The sequence below is a fragment of the Numida meleagris genome, chromosome 1, assembly GCF_002078875.1.
Source record: "Numida meleagris isolate 19003 breed g44 Domestic line chromosome 1, NumMel1.0, whole genome shotgun sequence".
Classification (NCBI taxonomy): Eukaryota; Metazoa; Chordata; class Aves; order Galliformes; family Numididae; genus Numida; species Numida meleagris.
In genome coordinates, this window is record NC_034409.1 from 60,649,861 (window position 1) to 60,671,101 (window position 21,241).

The 21,241-nt window shown below is 45.7% G+C and overlaps 1 protein-coding gene across 1 annotated transcript in view; it reads left to right on the forward strand.

Annotated features, from left to right (window-relative positions):
• Positions 1 to 18,703, forward strand: part of TMTC1 (transmembrane and tetratricopeptide repeat containing 1) — a gene marked incomplete at its 5' end in the record, with an annotated part of 152,534 nt that extends 133,831 nt beyond the window's left edge. Inside the window, 8 exons of the mRNA XM_021395874.1 lie at positions 1,191 to 1,299; positions 6,655 to 6,757; positions 9,969 to 10,104; positions 10,740 to 10,884; positions 11,215 to 11,352; positions 11,696 to 11,818; positions 12,685 to 12,762; positions 13,503 to 18,703. Of these exons, the coding sequence (XP_021251549.1) occupies positions 1,191 to 1,299; positions 6,655 to 6,757; positions 9,969 to 10,104; positions 10,740 to 10,884; positions 11,215 to 11,352; positions 11,696 to 11,818; positions 12,685 to 12,762; positions 13,503 to 13,643 (973 nt within the window). The remainder of the gene's footprint in view (positions 1 to 1,190; positions 1,300 to 6,654; positions 6,758 to 9,968; positions 10,105 to 10,739; positions 10,885 to 11,214; positions 11,353 to 11,695; positions 11,819 to 12,684; positions 12,763 to 13,502) is intronic.

The window sequence follows — 21,241 nt, forward strand, 5'->3', positions numbered from 1 at the left end:
AGCTGTGGGAGCCAGGTTGCTGGCAGGTCCCAGGTCACTCAGTGCCTCAGTGGCACAACTGGGGCCACATCAGCTGACTGCAGATCCAGTGTTAACCTGCCAGCATCCCTTCGTGGCATGCAAGTGACTTTCAAAGACTCATGCCTGGGAATGCTTTTGCTGACTTGTCCTTCGCGTATCTAAAGATCCTGATGGGATGCATAAGGCAGAATTTGGTTTATTTTCCAAAAGGAGAAATACTGAGAGTAGATCTACAGTAGGGATGGAGAAGTTAAAAAATCTAAAGGTTATGACTTAACAGACAGAGCGTGTGGCCTGTGCTGATTGCGGGACAGTCAAAATAAATTACTCTTTGTTCTTCAGTGTGGAGTATTGAGGAATTCACCATTCTGGGGATGTTTTGTCTTCACTGAGATCATTGCATAATGCTCAGTATGAACAATCATCAAAGCAGTAGACCGAACAGTAGATTCATTAAAATATATGTGTTCTCAGCTGCTGAGATTAATATATGGGTGCAAAAAGCAGAAAGTCTCGGAATTTGTTGAGAAGTGAGTTGCCCTGACTAGCACATTTCCCACCCTGGCACGAGGAAGAATGAGTTCCTTCATCTCTACCAATGTGATACAAATACTTGTGTCACTTCTTTCCTCAACAGCTGAGCCACATGCTTCTCTCTGGCTCCTTCCAGACATGACTGATGTCAGTCTCCCCTCCTTTCCTAGCTGTCTGGGAAGGGAGAGGCATTTTTACAGCAGAGATTGGAGAAAGAGCCCAGGTTAGCTCAAAACAGCATGCTCTGCTTGTGAGCACCAAATCTGGAGCAGGGCAGTGCCTGTGCACCTGTCCTTGGTATGCCTACCATTCCAGTGACAATTCAGGAGTCATATCAGGGGCATCTGCATCCCCTGTAGGAAAGGGCATGTGCCAGCAAGCAAAACTGAGCGTGTATGCAGTGACCAGAGAGCCGACCCTCTTTCACGGGGAGGGCAGAGAGGCTGAGTATGGTGCAGGTGATGCTGGGTGTGTGCATTGTGGAGAGGAGGCACGAGTGAATTATTTAGTCTTTCCTGGAAAGAACAAGACAGAGTCTTTCACATCTCTTTCAAGTAGCTGTTCAGTGGGTGATCTAAACATACGGCTGAGGTGCTTCTCTTTCTTTCTTTCCCCCCTCCCTCCCTGGCTTGCAGGTCCCAAGGGAAGAAGGAGGAGGCTGTAATTTTACTGAGGGACTCCATCAAATATGGTCCGGACTTCGCAGATGCCTACTCAAGCCTGGCCTCGCTGCTGGCTGAACAGGTAAGGGGCCTCATGCAGGGCTCTCACTCCTCCTGAGAGCTGATGCACTGGTGCTACTGGTGGAAACACTCACTCACTCTTCCTTTGCAGAGTGGAAACACTCTCACCTTACACAGGTGCAGCAAAGTACACAAGCCTGGGGGTATCTGGAGAGATTTGTTGGGCTGCTGCTTTAGAGATGAATTGTTCAGTGTAGAGGCAACTTGGTCTCGCTGAGTAATTACACCCACATGACAAGGCTCTGAACTAAATCACTGTTAAAGTTGTGAGTACATGCACTTTCTGCACCTCCCTACATCTATAGCGAAGTCTTTATCCATTGCACCTTGAATGCTGACGGCACAATAGGTGAGTGCTCCCCCCTCACGCACACAGAGGTTACAGAGGTAACCTTGGGGTTTTATAAGAATCCCCTCCAAAGCTAGGAAATGCCAGAAACAAGATTTCTGAATTTCTGCTTTTCAGTTCTGCCCCTTGCATCTAACCCAACAGGATACAGCCCTTAATTACCACAGAAGATGATCACGTATGGTGGGTGGAAAGGCTCACTTGCTTTATGTTGCTCTTAATGAGCAGCTGCTCAATATTTGATTTAACCTCATTGTTCAATATGTGCCCCAGACCTTATTTACTGCACAGGGCTCAGATTGTGCTCTAGAGGCAGGATTACTCATTTCCTCATGGGCTTTTTCACCATGCTCATTACTCAGGGCTCTTACTGCTCGCTGTGGTGAGGTAATTTTTTTCTGCAAGGTCCCTGTGAGGTGAAATACTGTCTCCATATAGGAAGAGGGAAATTGAGGCACAAAAAGAAGTGTGGGTGCCCACATTAAGACCACCAAGCCCTTCTTTCCTGCAAGCACACAGCAGCACATATGAGGGATGCTGTGTTTTGGGCATTGCTCTCATGGTCTGCAGCCTCAACCAATGGCCCTAGTCTCGCCCTGTAAGGGTGAGTGGTAAGGTCCTTGCACAACTCCAGCAAGCTTCTACACAACTTTTGAAAACTGTTTTTTTCTCCCCAGAATTTCAGATCTAACCGTTCCATAGCATGGGGTGCTAAAGCTTTCTAAATAAAAGCTTGCCAAAATGCAAATACAGACACAGCAATGGAATGTCATCTTTCACTAGTTTCCATTAGTCTGCTTAATTATATCTTCTCTCTGCAAGTGGATAAATTTCAGCAGAACTATGGTTTTGGCTTCTTTAATGACGTAGATACTCTGCAAAATTCATCTATGATATATATGGTTTACTTAAAGACATGCTATTTTATTTTCCCTTTTAAATGACTTTCAAGTGTTTGAATATTATTGATATCAGCTGTGGGAATCTAGAAATATAGTATATGAATTGAAAGAAGAACCTTGTTGAATGGCAACTCTACTTTGAATAAGTCCCTCAGTGAAGAGTCTCCTGCAAGTATAGGAAATGAGTTGTCTGCAGTAATACCTGGTTTTAATATTAATTGAATTTATTAATTAGAACCATCAGCTGTAAGGTCAACAGAGCAATAAAACCACTATAGAGTCCTGAGGTCTTTTGCCCAAAGGAAATGTCGTTAGTAAGACCTGCAATAATTCATCTGCTTTTATGTATAGATCGTTCATCCTCTTGTGACTTGAGTAATTGCTAGGGAAGAAAAGATAGTTTGTAAAGTTTCTTCAGAAAATAACAACTTCCTGCAGGCTTTTAACACATTCTCACGTTCAGCCACTGCTGATAACTGCCTGACTGAGCACCTCCTTCCTCACACACCCATCCTAGTGACCTTGGCAGGGGTCCTACCTCAAATGTTTGAGAGGGGCTGAAGGGCCAAAAGCTGCACATTTAAGTAACTCTCATGAAATGACCACGTCTGTGACCAGCTTCTGCTCCTTCAGCCTTGCATTAAGGCTGAGAAAGAGGAAAAAATAGTAAAAGGGACACAGTAGAATAGTGTTGAAATTGTAAAAAATACTGTAAGAAGGAAGTCTCCTGCAGCATTCGCCTGCTATGTGGCTTGATTGCCCTTTTCTGTCCTTGCTGGTTGATTCAGAAGTCAGAGCCCATCTAGAAAAAAAAAAAAGCCTCCACACTGTATAGAAATTTGCCTTGTTTGTGCCTTTTATAAATGCATGCCCTTACTATTGCTTTCTGCTTGATAGCATAACTCACGATGTACTGCTGTTTTCCCGGTTCATTTCAGTGGTGCTAGTATCAGAAATCAAACATTTTTTTTTGCCATTGTCATAGCATTTACTCTGAACCACTGGAGCTACACTGTACTCAGAGGGCAGTGAGGCCCTGATACAGGGTGCCCGGAGAAGCTGTGGGTGCCCCATCCCTGGAGGTGCTCAAGGCCAGGTTGGATGGGGCCCTGGGCAGCCTGAGCTGCTGGATGGCAGCCCTGCACATGGCAGGGGGTGGGACTGGGTTGACTTTGAGGTCCCCTCCAGCCCAAACAGTCTTAGATTCTATGAACGCCTTCTTTCCAGCTCTTTTAGTTTTAACGGTCATCTCGTACTACTCGATCATTCTATTCAGGTTCTAGTTTCTGGATCCAAGTGTTTCCTAGTTTTTTTTCTCTTTTTTCTTTTTCTTTTTCCTTGGAAGAATATCAGCCTACACTGAGAAGGAGAAACCTTTTAACCCACTTAGTTGCAGAAGAGAGCCTGCTCAGACATATCCACACTGAAAATCCAAGTCATGAGAAAAAAAACAACAGAAAAGCAGACTCGAAAACCCTGCAGTTTAATTGAGAGATCCTTACATGCATAATTTTTCTAATATCATAAAAATCTCATACATTTTTAAGCCAGTCTTCTGAATTTTGTGAGCTTGATGAATGTTTCATGAAGGCTGGGAAGTGGCGTTATTAAGTGTTAATGAGAATCAAGCCTTGATGAACTTAGAGCGTTCCTCCTCAGAAGAGGAGCGGCTGTGAGGGAGAAAGCTCTGGCAGAAAGAGATGGGCCCACCCTTCCCCACTTCTGACTGCTCTTAGTACAAATGCTTTGTTAGAGAAATCATTCTAGACTCTGCATTGAGCCTGAGGCATGCAGGGTCAGGATGTTAGATGCCAAAAAAGCGTTGTACAAATGCATGTGCAATGCAACCGTGACAAAAATGCTAAAAGTGCTTAGAATCAAGGGAGTGGGAATGCTTTGACGTGAGATGCTGCTGCAAATCCAGATTAGCACAGCCCTGTCTTGCTTCAGGATCAGGGTTATCAATGGTAAATAATACAAAGAAAACTAACATCCATGCATACAAAGCCATGTTCCTCTTCTGAAAATGAAAATTAGAGGAAAAGAAATCAATACAGGAAAACTTCAACATATACTTATTAATGCCTGTCTGACACACATGCTTTCTCAAGAAGTCACTCTTCATTTCAGTCAGTTATGATGGTTGCTTCACTTGTCCCAACCCTGCAGGATAATGACGTCAAATTCACATAAATATCTCCACAATGTCCAAACTTAAGCCCTTTTAAAAAGTGTGCTTCTGTGTTTTATCCCACCCTATCTTTCTGCTGGCTGACCTTCATCACATAAATGTGAAAGCACTTAACCATGACAAACCATTTGCTTTCATCAAGCCATAGTCTTCAGTGCTATTAATTCCAGCTTTCCAGTTATGAAATAGGAGGTGAGAAAGGAGTCTGTTCATTTAAACAGCCACAGACCCAATGCTGCTCTCAGGTTCACCCTTTAAATCCAGAGAATGCCCGGTACACTCTGGGATTTGCAGGACTGGAGGAGAGTTCACAGCTGGACTGAACAGCAAAACCAGCTCTGCTTCACACAAAGAAGTGGCCCAGGATCCCAAAACAAATACCTTTTCAGGGCCTGCTTTGACAGCCGGGTGTGACAGAGAGCCAAGGAGACACCATCCACTTGATGCCAGGCTATTGGGTCCCGGTCACAGAGAGCAGTGGTGAGACAGGGAGTGAATGGACTAACCTCATTTCAGCTCCTCAGCATGAGGTCTGCTGTGGTGTTGCCAGGCTTTCCTTATAGGGCCCTGGATGGTTGATTTTGCTTGGGAGCATCATTAGGAGGTTGTGGGGTTTGTCGCCATAGGGCTGCTCCACGGAAGCGGAAAAACTGGAAAAAAAAAAAGCCTTTGCCTCAGGAGGTTTACCTGGCATCCCTCCACACTGCTGTTTTCCATTGTGAACAACCTTCCTGCCATAAGTACACCCAACAGCAAAACGCTGAGCTGAGGTGGGAGGAAAACCTTAATAACTGGAGCTGGTGAGCGTGTGGGCAGCTGGCACGTACCGTCTGGCTGGAGGGAAATGGAAACCTTATTAAGTTGCTATTTGATCCAAACTAGATGCCTTGTTTTTGTTTCGGGACCTGCTGCCTATAGCTCAGTCTAGACAGGTCACAGCCGGTGGGACACTTCCATAGGCGGGGTATTCCCATAGGAAACGTGCATTTTTCAGAAATGCTCTGCAGCTACGAACCTCCTTGAAATCTGTGCGAAGTGTAAGGGCTCAGGCTATCAGAGAATCAGCAGTGGCACATCCCATCAGTCCCAGGGAGGTACATCTCACACACTCACAACACCTGTTTTTCATCTGAATCTGTCAGGTTTTCCCCACTCTTCCATCACCCCCAGTCCTCCTCCTGCTTCCCTCATTGCCTTGTGCAAGCTCCCCATCCCTCAGCTGTCACACACACTGAGCTTTCATTCCTTGTATTTTCCCTGCTGCTCGGGGAATGAAGAGTGGAGCTCCTGAGGGGGGAAGTTAGCCAGCAACATGCTCATTAAACAAATAAATTAAAACATATCAGCTCCCAAATGACAGATTGGTAACAGAATCAACACGACCCCCGTCGCTATGCGTTTCCCAGCTGGGTGCGTGCTAGCTGAGGCTCACTGACATTGCACACAAACCACCCAGCCTTTTCCAGCTGATGTTTTTGTTTCACAGGTAGCTCCAGTTGTGAATGCAAGGAGGAAAGCTGTTTGGATTGCTCTGGGATTCCAGACAGCAGATAAATTATGTCTTTGTCACGGGGTAAATTGTTCACTGCTCAGAAGCCAGGGGCCGTGTTCCCCTGCTAAGGGGCTTAGAGGGGGAGGGCTGGTGACTGAGCTCCCTGTGTGGCAAGGGAAAGGCAGTGGTGATGCTAACATGGGCACTGCCACAATCACAGAAAGAGTGGTGATGCACTGGAACAGACTGCCCAGGGATGTGGTGGAGTCACCGTCCCTGGAGGTGGTCAAGAACCGTGTGGATGTGGCACTGAGGGACGTGATTTAGTGGGCATGGTGGGGATGGGCTGATGGTTGGACTGGATGATCTTAGTGGTCTTTTTTAATCTTAATGATTCTATGATTCTGTGATCCTGTTTCAAGGAACGGCTGAAGGAAGCAGAGGAGGTCTACAAGGCTGGCATAGAGAATTGTCCAGAGAGCTCTGATCTGCACAACAACTACGGTGTTTTCTTGGTTGATACCGGTAAGTGAGATGGAACAAGGGATTTTCTCTCTCAGGCTTATTTGCTTTGATATGTTTTATTCAGTGCTATACTTCAAAAAGAGTTTCAAAAGCTTCCAGAGCAGTAGCTGTGCCTCCACTGTAGCTTAGAAATAAATATCCCTGCTCTGTTGAGCTGGCAGTGTACTGAAATGTGTAGTCAGTGCACTCAGTGTGCAGCAATGGCATTCAGCCTGCATGTTTCCTACACTGTTTCTCACCATCTTTGCACAGGCAGTTACCCTCTTCAATTCGAGCTGGACAGCACCCTAACAATCTTGCAGTTTCTCTAGGATAGCAAGCAGCATCAAGTAAAACCTCAGTTTAAAACCCCAGGCACACAAGTGGATCGTTATGGTCTTTGAAGCACTTGCAGCTCTTTAGTGACAAAGCAGCTCTTTGACTAAAGGTTGCGTGCCACTTCTATAAAAACAAATATGGCTTTTAAACCACAATCCTTTGTGAAAACAAAACTAAAGATACTAAGGGGTGAATTGATTTCTCAGGGGCTCCATAATGACATAGAAAGCCTTTCTTTTCTGGGTTCCTGGTTCCCATCCAACTTCCACAGACTCGGGCACTTCCTGGCATCCACATAAAATGCGTCTGCAGTTGCCACCTCTTACTGACAGCTTTATAAGCTTCCAAATCTGAGCTGACAAAGAGCTAGTGGAAACCAAGCTATTCCCCGAAGTCTCCCCAAAACAGAGCTGTGACTCAGTGGTGAATCATTGTAGACTTACAGTGTGTAGCTGCCCCGTTCAGCCCCTTTCACACTGTGCCCAGCTCTGGTGGTGCTTGGGAAGCAAGGACAAGGGCAAAGGGCAGTGCCCTTTGTTGTGCGGCCGGGTGCCCTCCCTCTGAGGTGACACTCAGCCATCTCTCTCCTGTGGTACCAATGTGAAATAAGTACGAATCCAAAAGCAATGTTCATCATTGAAAAATGTGTTGCAGCATTAACGACAGACACAGAGATCCTGAATTTGTGCACTGGCAACATTCAAACTTGCGAATAATAAAAACTCTGGCATTGCACTCCTCTCTCTTTTGCAACCCAGATAAACGGGCCCTGTTCCTGCCAAAAATTTTGGTTCGAATGCAGTGCAGCGCACTTTCTTTTCTGCACTTGGGTGTTCTGCCAAAGTCTAAACTAACTTTTCCTGTTTTATTACTATACTTCCCACACACAAACAATAGGAAAAAAAAAGCCCCACTGAATTTCAAAACTAAAATCCTGACATGTAGATAACTCTCGTGGAGACATGGTGAGACGTGAAGGAGCTGTGAGTCCCTCACAGCCTGTGTTCTCCCCCAGTGGGCACTGGGGAATGGCTGTGACGCACCACCCTGGGGAACCTGCAGGTTTTGTGCAAGGACCCCTAGCAAGTGTCAGCTCTGGAGATCTGTGTCTTTAGGTGACTCTGCAGTGAACAGAGACACTCAGTGTGTCTCCTTTTGTGATTTGTGCAGCAATTTGGTTTGCGCAGGGCAGGCACTGGATGACCTTAAGGACTTTGGTGCTCGCCTAGCCACTTCCTGGCCTGTTTTGTAGGTGTGGTTTTCACAAACCTCCATCTCCTCAGCAGTTGAAACAGAGTGAGACTGCTGCTGGATGCTTTAAGAAATCCTGCCCTGAAAGATAAGCAGTTGGTCTTTGATGAATCTTGAGTGCTTCTAAATCTCCCAATAGACTTCTCCCAATCTCCTGTAGAGGAAATAACTGAGGAGTGTTAATGGTACTTTTATGTTGCGCAGATAATCTCAAGAAAACCAAACTTTGTCTGGAAAGCTGTGAAAATAAAATTCCCACAGCAGCATATGTTCAGTGCTCGAACACACACAGGCTGTTTCAAGTACTGTTTTCCAGCTAGAGATTGAATTAAATCATTTTGAAATGATTTGGCTTAAAAATGCAAATACTGTAATGCAGGGATGTCCAACCGTTTGGCTTGCCTGAACCGCATTGAATGAGGAGGTACTGTTTTGGGCCTCATATAAAATATATCATATAGTTAATGTACAAAAGTAATAAAACTTCTTTTATTTCTATGTATTGCATTAAAACATAAAGAGAAAGTGGGTTGGATGTCAGTGTGCAGTCTAATGCTTGGCTGATGGACACAGATCTCTGAGTATCAGCTTTCACCACCAGATTAGGTTTTCTGGAGTATATGAAACAATTAAACCCACACTGTAGCTCAATTTACAATATTTGCATTGTTGAAATGTTGGGACTTTTTACTGTGCCCCATTCATTTCTTCAGTAGCTGGTTAGCGAGTTCTGCCTGAGGAAAGCACTGCAGGGTCCCCCTTGAGGACAGACATTGTTTAGATAAATAAAAATATACTAGAAGAAATAGAACTGAAGCTGATGAATGCATGGTCTGGCACCTTTCTTCCATTCAGATTGAGCATTGGGGTTTCCTGAAAATATGGGACAGTGGTGAATTATTTTGGGCTTTCCAAGGTGTTTACACAGTCTTGTATTGTGGTGGTGATGATGTCATGGCCTGCAGGACCTTTCCCAGGTAGAGGGTTTCTCACAGTGAAGCAGTGCCACCCAATGGCACTGAAGCACAGAGACAGTGCTAATGTGCTCCAGAGTAGGCATCCAGGCACCTGCAGGCTTGGATTTATTGTGCCGAGCTGGGAATGAGCTACTGGCAGCTACTCCCATTTGTTGCACAACGCGCAAAGACTGAGCAGGGCCAACACTGAAGGGCAACAGGGAATAGTCTCTGGTTTGAAATGGCTGAAATGATTTGCAGTTCTGGTGGGGCTGGAAGGAATGCTGGTGGCTTGTTCTCCGTGCCCCTGTGGACTGCTCAGCCAGAGCCAGCGGGTTAGGGTAGGAGGGTGCTCTCATGGGAGGTGGGACATGCACAGGAGTTATATCCCTCCCAGCAGGATAGGAGGGTGATTTCAGACAGGAGCCTTCTGCTGGTGAATGCACCCTAACTTGCAAAAGCCTACACCTCGAAAGTCTGCTCTTCAAGAATATTGGATCCTGTCTGCATTTGGACTGAAGTTTTCCCTATGCTTTGTCTCTAGAAAGGCTAAGCCAGGATTTCTTTCTGAAAATGGTTTCCATGCATATGGTGATAGCTGAAAGACAGCCCAGCACATTGCTGTGGGCTGAATTTGCCATGGGGGGTTTCGTGAGGCAGTGGTATAAAAGTGTTTTCTTCTCCAGGGGCTCCTGAGAGAGCCGTGTCCCACTACAGACAGGCCATCCAGCTGAGCCCCACGCACCACGTCGCCATGGTGAACCTGGGCAGGCTTCACCGCTCCCTGGGCCAGAACAAAGAGGCTGAGGCATGGTACAAGCGGTAAGGAACTGAAGTAGGAGGAGGAGGTTTCCCTTGCCCCTCCATATGGCTCATTCCTGCTGAAATGCCTGTGATACCTGAATGTCAGTGCATGCTTGGATTCTCTGTCCATTCAAAATCAGATTTATTTGGCTGTTTTTTGTGAGTGGTTGGCCAGGCAGCACTGACTGAGGCCTCCAGGCTGGGCACACTGCTGCTTTTGGACAAGGGATGCTCTTAACAACAATGTCAGAGGTGTTTGCAGTGGCTTGAGCAGATTTTTAGTGCTGTCCCTACTGTGCTGAGAATTGCTGTGTGAGTGTTGTACCAGTAACAGCTATAACTCCTGCATAGCCCAGCCTCCTTCTTGGCATCTAAACCTGTGCTCACACTCCCTGCCCCTGCCAGCTATCCCAGCCCCTGCTGTATGCTCACATGCACTTTGGATTTGGCCTCTCCCTCTTGAGTTGCCAGAGAGATAGCTGCTGTGGGCACACTCATCACTCCCCATGACCTAAAATCATGCTTCAAGTGGTGGGATGAGAATGCCATGCAGAGTGCAGAGCTTTACTGCTCCATCTCAGTGCAAGCCATACCTTACTCTTCTGCTTTGTTTCCCGTATCACCTGGAAGCATCTCTTCTTCCCAAATTCCAGGGCGCTGAAGGTATCCCGCAAGGCTGAAATCCTGTCCCCGCTGGGGGCTCTGTACTACAACACAGGGCGATATGAAGAAGCTTTGCAGGTTTACAGAGAAGCAGCATCACTGCAGCCTTCAAACAAAGAGACTCGACTGGCTCTGGTGAGTGTGAGATGGGCATGCCCAAACCAAGGCCACCTGTGGAGCAGGCTGGCCACATTAGTGCGGCCGGAGGCTCAGGACTTGGCTCTGCCTCTGTCCCAGCCATCCAGTGACCATCTTTCCCACCCTTCTTGTTTCCTCCTCATCTCCTTTCAACCTCAGAACATGTGTCTCAACCACTGCCTTTCCAGGCTGTGTGTGGCCCTTCCATCTTTCCTTGAGGTGATGCCTCTTAACACCAGCCCCTGCCTCGCTGGAGCCCAGCACCAGCACTATATATTAGAGAGCTGAGCCTTTAAAATCATAACTCTTTTTAATATGTCCCCACAGGCCCAAGTGTTAGCAATGATGGGGAGGACGAAGGAAGCAGAGAAGATGACAAACCATATACTTGATGAAGATGTGGAGTGTCTGGAGTGCTACCGCCTTCTGTCAGCCATCTACAGCAAGCAGGAGCACTATGCTAAGGTACTGTGGTCACAAGGTGAGGGCTCACACACAGAATTCCATCTCTCCAGAGACATAAAGTCCCTTAGCACACACTCAGGAGATTCATTTTTTTTCACTATGCAGCATGATTTTCAAAGTTTATGAGCACTTACTGCTTGTGCTGCACTCAGCCCCACTGCCCATCAGCCGCAGGCATCTAAAACGCCCACTTCCACATGAAATAACTGTGGGGCAAACAAGGGAAGGAGGATGACTTGTTGCTCTTCTGACTCCTGTACTTGGAGGCCTTAAGAGTGAGGAGAGCATGAGAAGGGGAAAGGCACAGAATACAGTGATTCAGTGTCCTCTTGCTTTTTCACAGGCACTTGAAGCTATAGATAAAGCTCTTCAGCTGAAACCAAAGGATCCAAAAATCATATCAGAGCTCTTCTTCACTAAAGGAAACCAGCTCAGAGAACAGAATCTCCTTGATGAGGCTTTTGAGGTATGACTGCTCTAAGCCCAATGGATAGTTGTATAAGTTAAAATACAGAGTTCACTCTTTGTGTTTAATACTCCATGGTGCACGTACCTTGGCTGTTGGCCTTGGGAGCTTATCGGTTCATCAGTGGTACAGCTAAATATATGGAGCAGCCAACTTTGCTAGTTAGTTACAACTTTTCTCCTCAGCAGAGGACTTCTTTCTACCCTTCACATCTATCTTTTTCACTGAGGTGTGAAAATACAGCTCCTTGCCCTGAGAGGTTAATTACGGAGTCATGGTGGGACCAGGCATGGACCAGACCCTTGGTCCATCCTGCCCCAGCTCCTCTCACTGGCACTGGCCAAGTCCAGGTGGCTCAGCTGAAAGCACGGGGACCTATGAGCGCTCACTATGTCATTATATCTCACCTCATTAACTAACTGCTGATAGACTGGCTTATCCTGTGGAATAGGAGGCTTGACAGCTCAGAAATTATGTTAATGCTGAATAATAGCACAGAAAATTATGTTACTGGGACAGATTGGACTATCCTCAGTATCCCTAGAGACATCTAATCCTAGTTTGAATCCTTTTCTGTTATGAAATGGTAAAAACAGTGCTGTTTGACAGAGTCCACAAAGTCATTTTTGCTTCTCCAATGTACAGTGGCAGAAGCAATGGGGAGGAATAGAGCTGCTGTCAGGTCCTTGTGGAACTTGTGTGCAAGTGGCTGTACCAAATTAAAGTTGTGTTAATTTGGAGTGGTAGCTCCAAATTAAAGCCTTGCAGAGGGAGTGCACGCTTCATTTTTTTTGTTGTGTTGTTCCAGTTCTGGTTTTGTTTGAAGACCCAGACTCCTAACCTAAAAATGTTTCATATTTATGTAGAACTATAAACGGGCTGTGGAGCTCAACCCAGACCAAGCTCAGGCCTGGATGAATATGGGAGGCATTGAGCACATCAAGGTATGTTAATTTTTCTTTTCCTTATGCTGTCAACTGCAGGGACTACTCAGGATAGAAAGCTAAACGTGCTTCACATTGCCAAGAGCTGCATGTTTGTGTACCAGTATGGACCAGTAAGCATCCTCGACGTATTTTATCTAAAAAAGAGGAAAGTCTATACAACCCCAGCTAGATTTTCCCAACCAGATTGCTTAGAAATATTTAATGTAAATCCTGTATTTTTAAGAGGACAGGCTGCAAAGATGAACCTGCCCAACTCTAAAGTTTCTGTGCCTGAATTATTGACCTGCCTTAGAAAAATTTCACAGTGAGCCAACTTTCAAGATTCCTTTCTACCTAATAAATTTAATAAAGATGTCTAATGCAGAATACTGACATGAAATTATGGAAATAGACAGCCAGCTTTCTTATCTTTGTGAATACTTTAGCATATAATTATGATTTGGGTCTTAAGGATTCACACTGTGTGACATCCTCGAGGTATTCTGTCTCCAAGTAAAGTTAACTCTTCTGGTACAACATAATGGAAAAATGTAAATCTGCTTTTTTCTGTGTGTGTTAGTTCGAATTCAGGCTAACAGCACTTGATGATCAGTTCCATAATGAAATATTCTAGTTACATAATAATATCAAGTTTTATAAACGCTTTTCCCTTCATATTACAGTCTTCACTTTTCCCAAGCAATGAACTTTCTATGCCAGGGAATACAAATGCAATCTATCACTCATTTTCTTTGTAGGGAAACTACATCACTGCCCGTGGCTACTATGAGAAAGCTTTGCAGCTGGTACCAAACAGCAAGTTGCTGAAGGAGAATCTGGCCAAACTTGATCGCTTAGAGAAACGGTTTCAGGAAGTCCAGGAGAAAGATCAGACATAGCATTCAGTCACACCAGTGGAAAGAAACTCATGCCCTTTGGAGAATAATGCGGTGGAAGCCTATTGCTCAAAGTGACGCTGAAGGAATTTTGACAGGACTCAGAGTTATGGAAGGCAACTTTTGAATGCATGCTTACATTTGATCAAATAGCAGGAGGCACTCAGCTCCTGTGGGACATGCTGGAGAACGAATTAAAACCTCCCTTTAATCAAGATTTATGTTTAGGCTGAACCCATTTTAATCACACCGTGAGTGTGGGTGGGACATATAACTCCAATATCATGGTTATCACTGGGGAAGCCATGGGGACAAAGCACTCATTCATTGAAGCAGGGGTGAAGAAGCACCTCCTATTACTCAGCACAGGCTCACCTTGTCCACAGAGAGTACCACTGATGGGCTTTGTTGCAAGTGCCACCAGATCCATCTGAGCCAGGAAGGATGGTCCTATAGGTCACAAAAAAAGGTTTAAGGGGTTGATGTTGAGGAAATGGTGGCCACTCATACAGCTCTAAATGTGACTTGAAAATTATTCTAAAGAGAAGGAAAGTGGTATCTGAATATCACCCTAGAAGGATAATTGTACAAGTGGAACAAATGATCCTTTGAGGAAAAACCTCAGCTGAATGTTTTACACATACGATAGTCATTTTGTAATAATTTGGGTACATGATATCAGTATTGTCAAATACCATATAGCTTTACCCTTTGCTCTCTCCCTGCAGGCCAAATAATCGCTACTCTGCAAAATTGGAAGCATTCAAAGGCAATGGGAAACTCTAGGATTACTTGTCTTCCTGTCCAGTCCCCAGTAAGAAAAACAAAACAAAACAAAAATAATAAAGCTGATTGGTGTAGGAGGTAAAGTAAAGCCACAGAATGATTAGGGAAGATTTGGCAGGCTGGGAAGGTACTAAGGAGGCTTTTTATGGGTGTGCAGGGACAAAGCCCATTCATCATGGTGATAACACTGACAAAACACTTTGTCAAAGTGTTCTTACCCCCTCCCCTAAGAGATGCAGAAAATAAGCTATAGCTGATCAGTCATAAATCTCTATTTTTAAATACTGAAATGGGAAAATAAGTTCCCTTCAGAATTGGGGCTTTTATTTTTGAGCTTTATTTATTTAACTTATAATCAAATGATTAATATATTTTCTCTATTTTATATGAATTGGGCAGTGTCATTCACAGCTGGCCATGTGGCTGGGCTTTGTGACTTGTATTGTCTGAAGTTGGAAAAATGCAGCACCACTGAAGTGTGCTTGAATAATTTCCCCTGACAATAATTCTAAAGTAAATGGCTGTGGAGCACATTGGACCAAATTTCATCACAATAACAGCACTGCTGCTCATTCTGTTTGTACCAGTTTAGAGAAAGCATGGATGGTTGGTGGTGTTGTGCTTGGTGGTGCTGCCATTGGGTTTAGACATCAGGGTAGATCAATCAATTTTTTCCTGTTGCAGCAGAAAACTGCCCCTAAAATGTGTACTGAAGCTTGTTTGTGCACAGTCCCTGCAGAAGAGCAGCCCAGGGTTTGGCATTAATGCACGTCTTGTCAGGAAGAGCCGAAGTTTACTTAGTGGTGGCCATGACAGCCCTGTGCTGGAGGCTACACTGGCTTCATTTATAAAACTTGGTGTCTTGCTGCTGCTGTTGGTCAAACTATTGATGTAAGGCAGCTGCATTTGGTGCTGAAAGGGAATCCAGACTGACATAGACATCTGCTCTGCTATAGCCTGGGGAGCAGCTAGAGCCATGGAGAGGCTGGAGTTGTAAGGTGCCAGGCCCTGAAGCCCAGTAAGGGCAAGACCAAGGAGATCAGCCAGTGCTTGCAGTTGGGCAGAGGCCAGCTCCTTAGGTTGGTGGGAGGGAGAGACTGGGAGAACGTGCTGACCTATTTCTGGGCTTTCTCCCTTCAAAGCAGCTTTTTTAATTCCAAGGGAGCAGATGGGACCAAGAGCAAGCCTTTCCCTGGTGGATAATCCCTCTTCCTTCCAGCCTCCTTGCCATTTGTGGGTGAGGGTGAGTTTGAGAGCCTGGGGCTGGATCAGCAGCAGCTCTTGTCTGGTTGCACAACTTTTATAGCCATAGACTTACTGACCTAACGTTTCTACAGGTTCCCAGTGCCAGCGCTGCACCTGATGCCTTGCACAGAGTAGCTTTGCACAGCCCAGGCACTGTCAGGAGAAGATGGGGTCCTACCAGCAGAAATCTGTGGTATGTTTGGTGGGGAAACCAGCACATAGATGGACTCTGAGAGCTGCTGGTCTACACTATGCATTGCAAAGCTGTAGAGGATTCATAACCAAGGTATTCAGAGGTACCTGCACCATACTGAGCAGCAGGGAAAAACAGCCAGGGCCTAGCCAAGAACCATAGGCTCTCCTCATCATGGTAAGGCAAAGTGCCCTGCCAATCTCCAGATACATTCACCAGAAGGCTGGCTGCCTGCCGTGCTGCTGTGCAGCAGCAAGGTTGGGGCTGGTGGGGATGTGTGTGGTGCAGACCCTGACAGGGAGCTGTGCAGAGACCCTGCTAGGAGGCATCTGCAGAGGGTGCTCCAACACCCAGTGAAGCAGGGAATGGGCCAGGGGAGATGTGTATCATCTATAAAGTTTGTCTCATAAAGATCTATTAAATAAATACTATATATTCTACAAGCCGCACAATTGTGTAGCTTTAAATTTTGGCCAATTAAACATATTTTTTCAAATAAAAAAAGAAGTTGTATTTTTTATAACAGTGCTTTGTGAGGGGGATGGCTTGGTTTTGTGTTTATAACTTTAGCTTAAAACTTTGTCTTTCTTGAGAGACCTGGTACAAATGTCTTGTTCTTGTCCTAGATTCCAGTCAAAGCGATCTTGGCCTCCTGAAGCTGGTGCACGTGCATAAGTACGGTAAAGCCTTGGGTGCCTCCTCCCAGATCCTGGGAAAGGATTACCATTTTGGTAATGCTGTCTTCCTTTCAGAACAACCTAGAAAGATGAGACCCTCTTTCCACTGAGGGAGACAGGTTGGCTGGAAGGCACATCACATGTTCATCCAGTCTCCTCAAATAGGCTGACAGCATATCCATGTAGAATAATCCCAGCTGAACTGGTTGTGTTTCTATGACAAAAGACTATGTTTATGGTAGTTACAGAGAGAGGAAGGGTGGTTAATGAACCCCAGATTCCTGAAGCAGCACTTTATACCCCATCTATGCAGGATGATGGTCTGTGAGTTTGCAGAGCATCTGGAGAGCGATTCAGGCCATGAGCTACCAAAGCAGTTAAACGCTCGCAAAGTTTCGAGCTGACTCCCTGTCTCATTGGCTCCCATGCTAAAACGCTGTGTTTATTCAGGACATTAATCTTGTAAAAGATTTATTGCAGGTGAAGAAGAGCGATGGAATATAGTATGAAATGGGTTACCTCCACCAAAAGAGAATACGATTGTGAAAGATAAATAGAGCAACTTAGTTTGTGATAAACTGGGTATTATCCAAATTAATCATAGGAAATGTCCTCTTCTTCTAGCTCTGCATGGCTCATAAAATAATGAATTATAAATACATTGTTTTCTGCCAACTGCGGTGCTCAGCATGGTTAGCGGAGATTACAAATTAATAAATGGCTGAAGCTCGATGAAGTGGAGGGAAGTTCGTTCTTTGTGTAAGTTGTGTTGGCTAAACCTCAATGCTCACCAATATTAAAGTAGAGAGTTAACTCAAAGCTGGTGAGATGGCTCCTGTCTAACGCTCACTGTGCATTTTAATCCTAAATGAAAAACATAATTGTGTTGCTTTTTCCTTTCCCCATGAATAACATTTTCAGCTGATGGATTTTGTTTTATTTTATTGCTTATTTAAGGTCCAACATTCTTTGCTTCCATTCCTTTTCCATCCCTCAGGACAAATGATGCAATGGAGGGGATATTTTATATCTCTCATAGATTGCTTGGACTTGACTTTTCTAAAAATGTGCAGGCAACTTCTTTTGGCCCAACAGTAAGTGAATGCAGCAGTGAAAATGGCCTTCGTTCCAGAGATCTGAGTGAGGATGGAGGGTGTGTGCATGCAAGCAGGCACGTGGGTGTAAGACATCAAAGTTGAATAATTCAAAATAAACAGCCTAACTTGTAGGGGAAACTGGACACCCCTTAAGCTATCTAAAAAAGCATCTCAAGCTTTTCAGCAGTTAGGAAACCAAGCCAAAGGTGGTGTACAGTATTTGGTAAAGGAAGATAATGGTCATTTTAATTTTAATTATTAGGCCTTTTGGAATGTAATTTTTTGCCCTATTTGCCCTCCAAACTGGTGAAGCAGTTGGCAAGTGCTTAAGTCTCCAAAAAGTGTATGTGCATTGAATTGACCAAGTGCTCAATTTCTGTTATTCACGTATGAGATTATATACAATCTTTTGAAAAATTTAGCCCTTGGAGGCTTTTTCTCCCCAACCTTCACTTTCCTGCAGCAATTTCAAAATGCACCATTTTGCTTTCACGTACATTTTAAACCCAGCAGCAAAAAATATAAGTTTAAAAAAAAAAAAAAAGGAAAAAAAAGTGCTTGGCATTCACTTGTGTTTCATTGTGGCAAAGTTGCTTCAGATAATCTTGCTAACTTTGTGCAAAAGTTCATTGCCATGTTCGTACTGACTTGCTGACGTTTTTCTTCTGGAAAATACCCGCGGTGGTATCCTCTGTAAAAGTTACAGCTTTTCCAACCGTATTGCTGTAGAAATCTCTGCCTGAAGTGGATGTCACGCTGCGTGTTCCTCTGTGTGGGAGTTGTTTGCATTGGCTGTTGTTCATATGGTTCTTATTTCTGTATCTAATTTTTTAAGATCAGTTATGCATATCTTTTCAAAAAAAAAACCAAGAGAACAGCCCGTGGATTAGAAACAAATTCACTCTCAGCAGCTGGATGTATGTCAGTGGTACAGGAATTTGCAAGTCTTTGCTTTTCTCACTGTGGACGTACAGCTAGATTTCACGTACAGGAGTTATGCTCGAATTTCTTTGTGAAAGAAAATGTATGTAAATGTCTATTTTATATAAAAAGTAAGAAAAGCGAGTGGTGTGCCTGGCTTTGTTCTGTTGGCTGTGAGGTCAGGCTGTCCCTTAGGAGCAGCCACGAGTACATTCTCCTGGAGGTGGAAAGGCCTCTGTTTCTCATTCCAGTTGCCTTCCATTTTACTGCCCAAGGAGTCAAACCAATTGCTCACAGAGGAGCAGCTTTGCAGCACATACATGTGCATCTGGCCATATAAAAATATTTCAGCAGGCATTTTTTGGAACTTGAACATGGGAAAAGTCGAGGGCTGGCGCTTACAAATTATCTTGGTGGTTTAGACACGTTACGCTGACATAAGATCTGCATGTCAGGCTTTACACATCTGTCAGAAATGTATCAAACAAAGCAAAGCCTGCAGGGTGTAAAGAGAAGAAACTGGAAGAAGAAACTCACTTTATTCTAATTCCCTTCTCCCTGGAGTATGTCCCCAGGTACTCCAGTGTGCTCCCCTGGGGCCTGAGTTCTCTCAGGGGATATATGATGGTGACAAACAGCACTGTTGGAAACGGAAGAAAATCAAAAGCCCTGAAAACAAGCTGTAGTGTTTTCTGCCATCTAGGTGCGTGCACACCCCTCTGTAGTGTGAAGGGAAATTGTGTGCTTGCTTTGAAGACATCCTGTATGTCCTGGGATTCTCCCAGGTCTGGACAGTGCATGATTTTATAATGGAGCTTGCTACCCAGCACCCCCTGCCCAGGTCCTCATTTGCACTAATGGGAGTACTTAAGGCACCTACTTACAGCCTCTCTGTAAGCCCTGTGCATTGCTTCAAAGAAGCTGCTGGATGCTTCAGACAGCTTGCTTGGTGCCTCTGGGGAGGGAGAGGCAAACACACCACCACACTGTACAAACAACGTCTGTCAGCCCACATCTCTTCCTGCCCCACTCTGCTCTCCTTGCCCCTGCAGGTGTGCTCCTCTCGGCTGGCCTGGGAGGGCAGGCAAGGAGCCCATGGGGTGAGGAACACGGCTGCATCGCCTGTGCCCACACCCGCCGGAGAGTTTTGCTTTGACTGGCAAAGACTGAGGTAACTCCAGGGCTGCTGGTGGTGGTGTGGGAGCTGTTATACTCTGCTGTGTCCCTGCTGGCACAGCACAAACAGGAGAAACCAGGAAGACAGTGCCCTCCAGCAAGATGTGGCCACCTGATCTGCAGCCCTGCAGCCTCACCTGCCAAAACTGATTGGCCCCTCACCTGTTACAGGGGCTTGTTAACTAGGAGGAGGAGGATTCTTCTGATGTGTGGTAGAGTACAGGCTGTGCTCGAGGCTCCAGTGTCAGGTGCTTCCCTGGGTCATGGTGGCAACTGGGCTCCTTCTGTCCAGCCAATTGCCATTCCTCCCATCCTGTTTCACTGTGATGTTGGTTCTTCCACTGTTACTAATGTAGTTTCTCTTCCCCGCCCAAGGGATGGTGTTTTCTCCATTATTTACCTCTCTGATAAACTATTTTCTACTCCAGCAGTAGGCTTGCTGCTATAGCAGTAATCACCACACTCCCCTGCCAGGAGAGCCAGTCAGCAGCAGGGGCTGGGGAGAGCTTGGTCCAGGTCAGTGGCTTAGAAAATTGTGTCTGGTGTTGCGACTGAGCTTTCTGTGGTAGTCAAATGCTTTGAGGCCAATGGTGGAGGCCTGGGAGTGTCACGGCCAAGTGATAAAATGGGAAAGGAGGGGGAGAGAGGCTCAGAGCTCCTCTGCAGCCATGATGCCATGTGGGGATCCCCATAGCCTTGTGATGGAGCGCTGGTGGTTGCTGCTGAGCCTTGTGTTGCTGGCCATGTGGGAGGAGGAGAGATGTGGGCTCCTCAGCTCACTGGCACTCAGGCTCAGTGGTGCAAGGGCTTGTGGGGCTTTCTCATGCTGCTGTCTTCATGGAAAGGGTAAGTGTGAGCTTTGAAGGCTACGCAGAGGACGTGGCCTGAAGCCAAAGAAGAGTGGATGGGTAATGCTGTGGTAGTTGGTGACATTTTGTATCCAGGCTTTGTCTTCTGGTGACTCCAGTGAGTTAATGCAGGCTCTTCCCTGGACAAACACGATGAGCGTCTCCCAGTTACGTTGTTTAAAAGGCTGAGAAATGAACTTGTGTCCTGGTCTCCCATCTTGGGAGGGGCAGGCAACCCCTCCCGTTGGCTTCTTACCATGAGAAACACAGGAGCCGAAGTGATTAACAGAGTGACTTTGGCTGGTGCAGACAGAGGCCAGCTGAAGGGAGTGGAGGAAGAGCTGCTGTCCCCTTCTCCTCTGAAAAGACAGAAACCTGAAGCTGCAGCTCTCTGAAACCACCCAGGCTACAGCAGCAGGCCCCTGGTGTGAATGCTTACAGTTGGCTCCTTGCTTTGTGGCCCTCCAGGTGCGATCTGTGCTCCCACACTGGGCAGCTAGCTATTTTGACCACCCCACCTCTGGGCTGGTCGGTGTACATGTTATGCCCTGCTGGGTGAGGATCGTCGGGCTTTTCCCCTTGCACTTCTTCCCAGGACATGGGATCACCACGAATCTATCTCCCGCTGCACAGTTCAATGAAGCATCTAAACCTTAAT